The sequence below is a fragment of the Glycine max genome, chromosome 12 (genome assembly GCF_000004515.6).
Source record: "Glycine max cultivar Williams 82 chromosome 12, Glycine_max_v4.0, whole genome shotgun sequence".
Taxonomy (NCBI): Eukaryota; Viridiplantae; Streptophyta; class Magnoliopsida; order Fabales; family Fabaceae; genus Glycine; species Glycine max.
Genome location: NC_038248.2, coordinates 11,504,637 through 11,516,650, shown reverse-complemented (window position 1 = coordinate 11,516,650; position 12,014 = coordinate 11,504,637). Strand labels below are relative to the sequence as shown.

The 12,014-nt window shown below is 33.9% G+C and overlaps 1 protein-coding gene and 1 non-coding gene across 2 annotated transcripts; both read right to left on the bottom strand.

Moving 5' to 3' along the window:
- Positions 1-4,727: 4,727 nt before the first annotated feature.
- On the bottom strand, positions 4,728-5,660 carry LOC100817338 (uncharacterized). The gene is made up of 2 exons (XM_006592377.4): positions 5,520-5,660; positions 4,728-5,261 (listed from the first exon to the last, which is right to left on the bottom strand). The coding sequence occupies exon 2, from the start codon at positions 5,245-5,247 to the stop codon at positions 4,978-4,980; it is 270 nt and encodes an 89-aa protein (XP_006592440.1). The 5' UTR covers positions 5,248-5,261; positions 5,520-5,660; the 3' UTR covers positions 4,728-4,977.
- LOC112998612 (small nucleolar RNA R32/R81/Z41) lies at positions 5,370-5,473 on the bottom strand. The gene has a single exon (XR_003263706.1). It is a non-coding gene; the product is annotated as a small nucleolar RNA R32/R81/Z41 (small nucleolar RNA).
- Positions 5,661-12,014: the final 6,354 nt, after the last annotated feature.

The following is a 12,014-nucleotide window of genomic DNA, read 5'->3' as shown; positions in this document are numbered from 1 at the left end:
GCATATCAAATAGGTGTCTGGGAGCAAAAGGCCCACATTTCCAATGTGCTCTCGCTTTCCCTTTACATATGTTACAACAAATATTATGTCAATTGATCCTCTTCGATGATCAATCCACGGTTATTTGAAATGAATTTCCACTTTAGTTTTTGTTGCATAGATACCTTGATCTGGCACATTCTTGAGTCTCTTCCTTCCTTGTGATGGACCTGGAAGAGGGGGGTCATGCCAAGTATCCGCTTGGGATCATGTCTTCTTAGGACTATTTTGGATGTACAATTCCATTTCGGTAGTAATTTTTCATTTCAATTGGAAAGTACAATTAGATGTTTGGGATAGTATAAATGATCAAGGGATAGTAAATCATATTACGGGAAAATTTTGCTTAGAGTTCCATTGCCAGTAATGGTTGGCTCCGTGGTTTCTTATGGGCACAGGCATCCCAGGTAATTCAGTCTTGTATTTGATTTCATGAAAACCTCATAATACCCAAAAGAAAGAATCGTCATTGCAAGAGTCACTCCATGGGAGGAACAAAGTGTTCAGTTTGTTGCTTTTACCTCAAGCACAATTGATGTGAAAAGGTTCAATCCTAAAGGAAAGTTTCAATTTGAAGTAGAAGCAAACAAATTAAACACTGCGATTTAGCTGAGGTAAATGCAACTGTTGGAGATATACTTTTGTAACTGCATAATATTTTATTTTTCAGTTTTTAAAATAGGATTTAGTAAATAAGTTGATTTCCTATATTTTAGGAGTAAGTCAGTTTTAATGGATTAGCCTAGTCAATAAGTGGTTCCTCTTATCTTTAAGAAGCAAGTTAGTTTTAATATTCTGTTTTGCTAATATCTTGTTATCTAATTAGTTTATCTTTTGCTATTTATTGTATTGCTGCTGAGAACAATTTGAATTAGAATAGAATAATTCTATTTCCTCTGCATACGTATTGTCTCTCTTCTCTCCTCTATTTTTTTTATAATTTCCTCCATAAAACCAACAATTGGTATCAGAGCCTTATTCTTACGGGACCTCTACCATGGAAGGTGAAGCAAGTTTTTCCCACATAACTCTTCCAATCTTTGATGGAGAGAATTATGATCTTTGGGAAGTGAAAATGCAAGAAGACAAAGGCGAGGTCATGTTTGTTCACTGGTATTTCACAAATGATATTCATTAGAATCATGACTCTTAAATCACCCAAAGCAATTTGGGATTATCTGAAAGAGGAATACGCTGGAGATGATAGAATACGAAGCATGCAAGTGCTGAATTTAAGGAGGGAATTTGAGCTTCAAAGGATGCAAGAGTCAGAGACAATCAAAGAATACTCAAACAAATTGTTGGGTATTGCCAACAAGATAAAGTTGTTGGGAAGTGATTTTGCTGATTCGAGAATTGTAGAGAAAATTTGGTAACGGTGCCGGAGAGGTATGAAGCATCTATAGCTTCATTGGAGAACACAAAGGATCTGTCGAAAATCACATTGGCAGAAGTGCTACATACCCTACAAGCTCAAGAGCAGCGAAGGCTGATGAGGCAAGATCGTGTTGTCGAAGGTGCTTTGCCCGCCAAACATCATGAAGTTGATGAAAGCAAAAAAGATTTTTTCAAGAAGAATCAACCAGCAAGCAGCGAAAACAGTGCAAACAACCAAGGTAAGGATAAAAAGAAAAATTATCCACCTTGTCAGCATTGTGGCAAAAAAGGTCATGCACCTTTCAGATGTTGGAGGAGACCAGATGCAAAATGTAACAAGTGCAACCAGATAGGGCATGAAGCGGTGATCTGCACCAACAAAAATCACCATGATGAGGGAGCTCAGATTGCTAATCAAGAAGAAGAGGACCAACTGTTTGTGGCCACATGCTTCTTGAGTAGTGAATCAAGTGAAAGTTGGTTGATTGATAGTGGTTGTACGAACCACATGACATATGATAAGACTTTATTCAAAGATTTGAAGCCAACTAGTGTCTCAAAGGTTAGAATTGGGAATGGTGGCTATATTCCTGTAAAAGGAAAAGGAATTATTGCAATTTCAACGTGTTCATGTATCAAATTAATATCAGATGTTCTTTATGTACCTAACATTGACCAAAACTTGCTAAGCGTAGGTCAGTTGATTAAAAAGGGATTTAAAGTGTCCTTTGAACATCAACATTGCTTTATCTATGACAATTTTGGCCGGGAAGTTCTAAGGGTTAAAATGAAAGGTAAAAGCTTCTCATTTGATCCAGCAGAGGAGGAGCATACAACCTATTTCACTCAAGTCACACCCACGGAATTCAAGCACAAGAGACTTGATCATTGCCATCTTGAAAGAATGCTAAACATGAAAAAAAGGAAATATGCAAAATAAAATTTGAAGAAATTTCAAATGGAGGAATGCAAATCTGCTAGCACACTAATGAATCAAAAGGAGAAGTTCAGAAAAGAAGAAGGTGTTGATAACATTGATGAAAGATATTATGGGAGCTTGATTGGATGTCTAATGTATCTCACTATAACAAGGCCAAACATTCTATTTGCTCAAAAGAACAAAACTAGAATTTTTGTTGACAATCAAGTAGTCATTGCTATTGCAAACAATTCCGTGTGTCATGGGAAGACTAAACATTTCAACATCAAGTTTCATTATTTGATAAAGATGCAACAAAGTGGTGAAGTGAACTTAATTTATTGTAAGTCTAAAGATCAACTGGCTGACATGTTTACAAAGTCACTACCTATCAACAAACTTGAACTCAAAGAATTGGAGTTTGCAGTTCCAAAAGCGCAAGAAGGAGTGTTGGAGATATACTTTTGTAACTGGATAATATTTTATTTTTCAGTTTTTAAAATAAGATTTAGTAAATAAGTTGATTTCCTATATATTAGGAGTAAGTCAGTTTTAATGGATTAGTCTAATCAATAAGTGGTTCCTCTTATCTTTAAGGAGCAAATTAGTTTTAATATTATGTTTTGCTAATATCTTGTTATCTAATTAGTTTATCTTTTGTTATTTATTGTATCGTTGCTGAGAACAATTTGAATTAGAATAGAATAATTCTATTTCCTCTGCATACGTATTGTCTCTCTTCTCTCCTCTATTTTTTATAATTTCCTCCATAAAACCAACAGCAACAAACCAAACCCCGTGTGCTTCTCTTGAGTAACTATGGCAATCAACATATTCACATATTCCTTGGCATTGTTGCTTTCTGGAATGTATTGTGTGATAGACTCTTCACGGTACATTTAATCACCTTTAAGCAAATCATATTACTCTATTAGGAATATTAGGAATATGTGATGTCTATTACTTAAAGGAATGATGCACATAGCAGGAGAAAGATAAAAATAATTATCCCAAACTTGTCGATTTACTAGGTGCCAAAAGTCTAGCTATGACTACTGGGGGTGGGCAAAATGAACTGCTGGATAGAATTGAATTGATACTAAACTGCATTGAATTGGCTCATAAAAAACTGATCTGAACCGTCCAGTAGTTCAGTTCTTTTTAGCAGTTCAATTCTATTGATTTTTCAGTTTTTTTTCATCACCGGCTCACCGCAAGTCTGCAACAGCCCCCCATCGTATAGCTCACCAATCATATCCCTTGTATGTGAGAATTTTTGGCACAGTAACGTGACCAATCATGCTCACGCATTATCTTCACAAACAGGCGAATATATCTAATAACTCTAATTAGGTTATTAAATTATATAGTCATTTCATAAGTGAGACCAAAAGCAAAGAAGCTTATGAATTATGTTTGTTGTCATGGAAACTTTTGCCACTTTATTTTTTAGATGCACGACAATAATTCTCAGTTTGAGGTGGGATTCAATTTGATAAATGTTAATTTTTCTTCATAATAGCAGAATTTTTTTATTGTATATTTGCATATAAATTTTTCTTTCTCCAGAGGCTTCAAGTACAACTCCAGTACAATAAATTCCTTCGCCTATTTCTTTTGAAATCTGTTAAAATGAGAAGAAAAAAATTGTTCATAAATTTAAAAAACCGAAATTTTCAAAATGCTCAAACTTATCCTTTGAAGATTGGTCATGTACGATTGTTAATACACATTATCTACCTTTCGAATTATTGTTCATAATTTTCTTCTAAAATCAAAATAGACATTTATATTACATATTTTTTATGGCATCTCGGCTTAGTATTTCATTTTTTTTTTTTCTTATTTTGTTATGTAGAAAATAAAAAGAAAGAGACTCGTATATAAAAATAACAAATATTCTTTTTTTTTTGTCTTCAAATAACATAAAATATTCTAAATAAAGAATGAGATATGACTTGTATAAAGATGTTTTTTTTTATCTTTATACTCAATAATATTTAGTCAAATCATTATTAAAATTGAAAATAAAACAATTATTTTCTCAAACACAATTATCTTTATTTGGAGCAGTTCTGAAAAGTTCAAAAAATAGTTAAGCTCAGTTCAATGTGCTTTTAAAACAATTCGATTCAGTTTGTCCAAATTGTCTGACAGCTCAATGTTCAATTTGGAATTAGGTTCAGGTGAATTACGTTTGCAGTTCACCATAATAGATGGGTTCAATTCAATTCAAACAGTCCTACCTATCACAAATAGAAAGCTATTTCTCCCTCAACCTCAAGAAGACGAGGTTATAGCCCATTTGTATTCCTTATGAAACAATATAAGTCCGTTTCTTTCAAAGAAGGAAAAAAGAAAAAAAGTCTCTGAGTAGAACATAGATGCAATCTCACAAGAAATCATACTGAATGATTGAAAAGATGCAGAAAATATACACAATGCTCTAATTTATATTCAGCATTGAGCACTGACTAGTGGCCACAACAAGTAACTAACCATAACAATCCATTTAGCAGTAACTAACTCTAATAGAATGTTTACTAAATATCCTTATAAGACACACACTCCACTTCATGTTTTTTTCTCTAGAAAAAAAATGTATATACATTGAAAAACAATAAGCATGTGAAGATTGTTGATTAGTTGATGTGACGAGGAGGGAGTTGACCTTTTCTGAGAAAGGAGAGAGAGTACTCTGCAGCATCAATGAGATCCGCAATATTGTGCAACGAGCGTTCATCGGAGCCCACCCAGAACATTGCACGCGCCTCCGCCTTCTTCGCCAGCCTCGCCGCGAAGCCCAGCCGCAACTCCGGCGAGTTCAGACCCCGCAGTATTTGCCGGTACAGAGACAGCACGCGGGCCCTGTTGCGGCCCAAATCCTCCGCTGTGGCCCATATCCGGCCCATTTTCCAATTCGACTCTGCAACAACAGCTAATTAACGCATCAACATGTTCGTTCGTGACTTCGTGTCGTAAAATTATTCAATTATTTGATTAAATAAGTGAATTAAAAAGAGAGGTGTGGGAATGGTGAGTCAGAAAGAACGTAGCGATAGAAATTGGATCATATCAAACACATAATGCTTGATTATCACCGTTTCTCTTTGTTTATGGTTTTCATCATTTTCACCTTCACTACCACACCAGAGAGGAACAAATGAAAGAGTATTGTTGTTACCTGAATCGAAGAAGCTGCGATGAGAGTGAGGAATGTGTCAATGACGGCTTTTAAAGCGTTTTCAATTACAGGAACAACTCAAACAAACCCTAACTCCCAGGTTGGACCGAAGCTTCCGAGTTTAAGCTCAGTTTTATTTTGGGCTTTAAGCCCATTTCGATCAGTACTTGCTTTCTATTTATTTATTCTTTAACTAAACTTTCTAGCCGTGAAAGCCGAACACTAGATAGTACAGCATAAGGAAAACAATGTGAAATTTATTATTATACTTTTTTACTATTTTTAAAAAATTTTAATTATAAGATCTTTTTTTAAAAAATTATTTTTTATAAGATCATTTTTTAATTTCTAAATATATTAATTATAATTTTTTCTTATATATCTTTACTTAATTATTGTTTCTTCAAATATTAATGAAAAATAATTAAATGAATAAAAAGTTAAAAAAAATAATTTAAATATGATTAAATATATTAATTAATTTTTTTAAGAAACATGAATTAATTAAAAGAGTCTTATAATTAAAAACTGAAAAAATATTAATCATTTTAATACAATTGGTATTGTTATTATTATAAAATAATATATTATGTATTATATATCATAATTGTATGTCACACATGTATACTAATAAGATTTAAATTGTAAATAAATTTTATCACCTATTCTTCTTATAACATGGACAAAAACTCCAAAACTAACACTTTACAATAGGCAGTCACAATAAAATCAAACCATAGAAGGATCTTGCACTTTGCAAGAGAGTTATCATAAAACACCAACCCTTGCAAAGAGTGATGAAATTTGGAAGCTAGGTTGTCAGCCACACTATTAGCCTCACACAACACATGTAGGTAATCTTCACATTCCAGGAACGCCATAATGGAACAACGACCCAATTGTCTCGTGAACCCATTTATCCAATGGCCATTAGCATCACGAAGCACCCCACCATAGCTAGCCTTTTCACCACCATTAATAACAGGCATCAACATTATACTTGAAACAACGCCCAACAGGTGGCTGCCAAACAAAACCTCAGAGAAGGGTTGCCTATGCACAGAAATCTGCATGGCTTGATCAACTCCCAAACTAGTAAAAATAAGCTCATTTCTAGCCAATCAAATTCTCCAAATAGTAATACCAAAGATTGTTCTGCAAGCACAAGGCCACTTGGTAATGCTTGCCCTGACCAAACAAATTAGAGGAGAAAAAGTTACCAAATCAATATGATAAGAAGAACTCAATCTAGCCCAAACTTCCTTAACCATCGAACAATCCCGAAAGATATGAATAGGAGTTTCCGTCATATATAAACTCCACATAAGGGGCATGAATTGTGATATGATAAACCACACTCTTGCCTTTTGACATTCGTTTTAAGCCCATCTTGCAACACCACCCAAACAAAGCAACCTTACCCAATGAGGTTCCTTCCAATCTCACACAAAGCTATGATTAAAACCATTTCTCTGACCAGAATTGTTAAGGGCATCATAAATCGACTTAACCGAGAAACGATCATCAGGGGTTAACCCCCAGATAGGCCTATCAGCACCACCCAACAAGTTAGGCACATGATAGGCAAGAATTTCAAGTAAAGCAGAGAGAGGAAGGAAACTTGAAACACACTATCAATATCCCAAGCTCCACATTGATTAATTAACATGACACCTTTTATCAAGTAACACTCTCGTTGGAAATGTTTTTTTAAAGACAAAATGTTATCATATCATATATAAAAGTAAAGGGGAATACAAAGTTGTTCTATACAAGATGTACACCGAGCAATATAAATATATTGTGTTCTAAACCAAAAAATCCCTTATCTTATCAACAAAACCAACATCACGTATATTACTCCAATGCATCCAAAATACATTCCTTAGGTTAATGCACCACAAAGAGAAGAATAAACCAAAATGCTTTCCAGATCTGTGAAGGAACCATTGCCATGACATCACCAACAATGCCAACATTTTGTTTCTGAAAATGATGGAGTTCCTAGAAATCCAGATACACCAAGACCTAGCATGCAAAAAAAAAAATGACTCAATTTCTCCGCTTTCCTTTGCAACAGGCATCTTCCCATCTGTAAATATAGTTGTTCAATATCCCGTGAAATAACAAGAGATACCCAGCCACCTGAAAACCAACTGTTAGATATCAATAATTGATGTGATCTGAACTCAAGAGCAATCAAACATCAAGCTGGTGTGGGGGTGTGATCCTTGATACGGTGGAATGATGTGAGAATTAAAGATGAATTTCCATCAGAATTGTCTTTGAAAATCACTATTATAAAAAGTTTTTTTCCCTACAAAATTTTTTAGGACGATTTTCAACTGTTTAAGAGATCACTCCCGTGTAAAATCAACACTTTTTTATGATGGTTTTGTCAAAAAATCATCTTAAAAATTAATTTTTTAAAGATAAATGTTTCTAAGACAATTTTCAAAAAAGAATCATCTCACAATTCTCTAAAAAATCATTTTAAAATATTTATTTTTAAAATGAGGATTTTAAGACGGTTATGTAAAAAATTGTTTTAGAATATTTTTTTAAAAAAAATTTATAGATTCTAAGATGATTTTATTAAAAATTGTCTTAGAAAGTAAATTTTTTAAGTTGATTTTTTGAAAACTGTCTTAAAATATCATAAATTTTTTTTTAAAAAATTACAGGATTCTAAAATGATTTTTTGAGAAATCACCTTAAAAAGTCTACTTTTATAACGATTTTTTAAAGAATCATTTTAAAATACAGTATATCTATTTGAAAACTAAATTATCATTTATAATATATTAAAAGTAAAATATAAAATTAAAATTATTTTATCTTTATTTAAATATAATTAAAAAGTTATAAACATAAAAAAATTAAATAAAAAATTTATTTAAATATGATTAAAAAGTTATAAACCTCTTGTATTATTTATACGCTACATGTCTTTGTACAAATTATTTCAGCACACTAACCTAATTCACCCGCATTTTATCAGAAAATTTTGTATTCCAATTAGCATAGTATCTTATCACTTAACAACTTGAAAATTGGATACATTAAATTCCCTGTTTAACGGAGATTAGATTAGCATAATATTCACACATTTAAGTTCTTTAACCTTTTAAGACTATTGATTCTTGATACTTACAATGAACATTTTAGATTTTTCTATTCCCAAATAATTTTAAAAAAAAACGAAAAAGACTCATTTATCTAAATCCAAAATTTCTTCACGCACCCCTTCCCCCAATTCCATATAATCATACCTTCAAACCATGTCTTCGGGTGGTCAACCGCTGCAGCAAGATCACTGTTTGAAGCCAGTACAACTTTATCATTTTCTTCATCTTCACACTACAAAAAAAAAGACCAGCTTGCATTAGGAAAACGAGAAAAAACTAATTGAAGAATATAAATATAACATCTTAAACTTACCAAAATTTGGGGAAGGTTCATGGGGTCAATATAAATATAACACGTCACTTAATACTTGGTATAACCCCTTCAGCATATTGGTTATAAAATGAGGTGTTTTACTTTTTTTTTTTTAGTTTTAAATAATAGTGGTAGTTGTAGTTTTTTTCTTCAAATTATTTATTCATAGTCCAGTTCATGCCAGCAGAGATATCATTGCAACATTTAAACTAAATATATATAATATATAATGTAGTCACACTTAGATAAAGGGATGCATTGAAAATCTCACATGGCAAGTAGTTATGAAAAAAATGAAACATGTTGAAGTCTCATATCAAATAAAGATAGTGTCAAGATAAATTATATAAAGTAGGAAATTATCCTCACGTTACAAGTCAATTTTATAGGATTGAATTAAAATTCAAACCCACATTTTGACACATAATGAAGCAAAGGGTTGGTAAAATTCTAAACAAATGAAATAATGATATAGTTAATTTTCACACAACAAGGAACATGAATTGGAAGACCTTGAAAATCAAGATTCTTTGTTCTTTGATATATTCACTACTACAAAAGCAGAATTCAACGTCGGTTTAAATGGGTATACTACGTCGGTTGAAGACCGTCGTTGTCTGCGACGACGTAATAAATTCGATGGCTTTCAAAGACGGTTATAGAAAACCGTCATAGATATTACAGAATTCTAAGACGGGCTGTCGGTCAGCCCCGTCTTTAGAACTTACTAGAGACTACGACGGCCATAAGGACAACACCGTCGTAGACATAATCTTGTTCTACGACGGTTGTTTCCAAAGGACCGTCGTAGTAAGGTCCACAATTCAAACACGGCTGTCAACAGCCCCGTCGTAGAAGTAACAACAGACTACGACGGGCATGGGGACACCACCGTCGTAGAAGTAACAACAGACTACGACGGTTGTTTTCCCAGAACCGTCGTAGAAGGGTCCTATCACTACAACGGTGTTTTGTTGCGGACGACCGTCGTAAGAGACGGTGTTAATACTACTACGGTCACGTAACAACACCGTCGTTGAGATAAACGTGTTCTACGACGGTTGTATGGCATGGACCGTCGTAGACTTGTATTAATACTACTACGGTTTGCTTTGTAGGTCCGTCTTAGAAACATCACATTTCTACGACGGTCGTTTCCTTAGAACCATCGTGGAATGTTTTTTTTTTTTAACAGCAAATTGTGTAGTAATAATGTGCTGGTTCCACGGTTTTATTTTTAACCCAAGCCTTGTGGATGGCTGTTCAGGTTATAGTACGTGCACAATTGTCCTATAATTTGAACCTGATCATAATAATCGGGAGAAATATACATTTAATTAGTCAAATTTAATGATAAGAGCACATAATTAAGGAATAAAAAGATGATATAAGCACTTTGAAAATCCTAAAAGCAGATGAAAATGCTTCTTAGAAGGATACATGCATGATATATAATGTCTGTTGATTTTAAAGTCATTAAATTAAGACACAGAGCTTAATTAAGGATCCCTAGTGACTCAACCATTTGTTCATTGAAGTGATTACCTTGTAATAAGATCTGTTGAAGGTCACAGCTTGGTTGATGTGTCCCCCTGTAGCAACAACAAGAACAAACAAACCCAATAGATCATAGACTTAAATATGGTAATTTAGAGGAACAACAAAGTGACCACCACCCTGATGGTAATTTCAGGTCACCTGCAGGTTTAAACAAAGGAGGTGGCATGGGGGTACCTCCTTGTTATGAACAGAGAAGCTTCAATGGAGGGCAGCAGAGACATAACAGCAATGACAGAGGGTGAACTCACAAACACAGGGGTGCAGAAGGAAATAATACTCAAAAGAAAGGTCAAAAAGCCCACCTATTTGAAGGATTTCGTCTGAAGGAATCTAGTGAGAATTTTGCAGCTCACGCAATCTTCCACAATCCTCCTGCTGATGCTGCATATCTGAGGGGAAGCAGCCATAACAGAATTAGTTATGTAATATTCCTAGGATTATACCAATTCTAGAAGCAAATTATTCGTTCCTAGGATCTATAAATACTATGTAAATAACAGAAGGATTAATAATGAAAAAGCTGGGAATTCCTTATCTTAGATCTTCTTCTCTTGGTCTTCCTTTCTTGCTCTGGAGGAGCTGAACCTCTAAATCAGCCACATTCAAACACTCCTTGTAGTCCTTGTCAGCACCACCCTGAGTGTAAGTTACCTAGCTGGGTTTAAAGTCAGCAATTGTAGCAGTAAAAGTTAATGACACAACAATATTATGATAGACAATTAAGTACAAGCAAAAAAGTTAGTTATCAAATGTTAAGTGAAACAAAAAGCAGAGAGAAAATTAAATTCAGTATATAACTCAAGCATTAACTGAAACAATATACTGTTCAAGGCACACGGCCACATTGAAGGGCTGGATAGGAAATTGTTCAAGCTGAGAGAAAATTAAATTAAATATACAACTCAAGTTATCTAAACAATGTACTGTTCTCAGCAGACAAATAAAATTCTGGCCTACACGAAAACTGTTCCTAAGTTATCAAATTTTTTCTTGGTTCGCATTTCTTCATTTGGATAAAATAGGCCGCCCATTTATGCCGGAGTGTGGTCATGGTCTCTTCTGTTAGCGGTGATCGATCAGAAAACCACTGCACATGTATATATGAATTTATTAGTAAATGACATAGCATCAGGTAAAAAGTAATGACGTCTAATTACATTAACAAGTAAATCAATAATCAGAAACATACGTGAATCCAGTCATCCTTCAATCCACCACTTACGATGCACCATATCCATTGCATAACATAGTATCCACACTCGTAATTTCCTATTTGAACATGACTCTACACGACATACGCACACACATTACGTTGTGAATTCAGTCAACGCAAACAGAAATGACATCCATATGGCATTTGGAATTTAAATAAACATGTACCTTTGCTTCAATCCACTGAGGCCCATGCTGAGGTGGCTTTCCCTCTGCAGTTTTGGTGACTGATTTCATTGCACTATTTTCAAAATAGAAACAAAGCATTACGATCATTGGTGG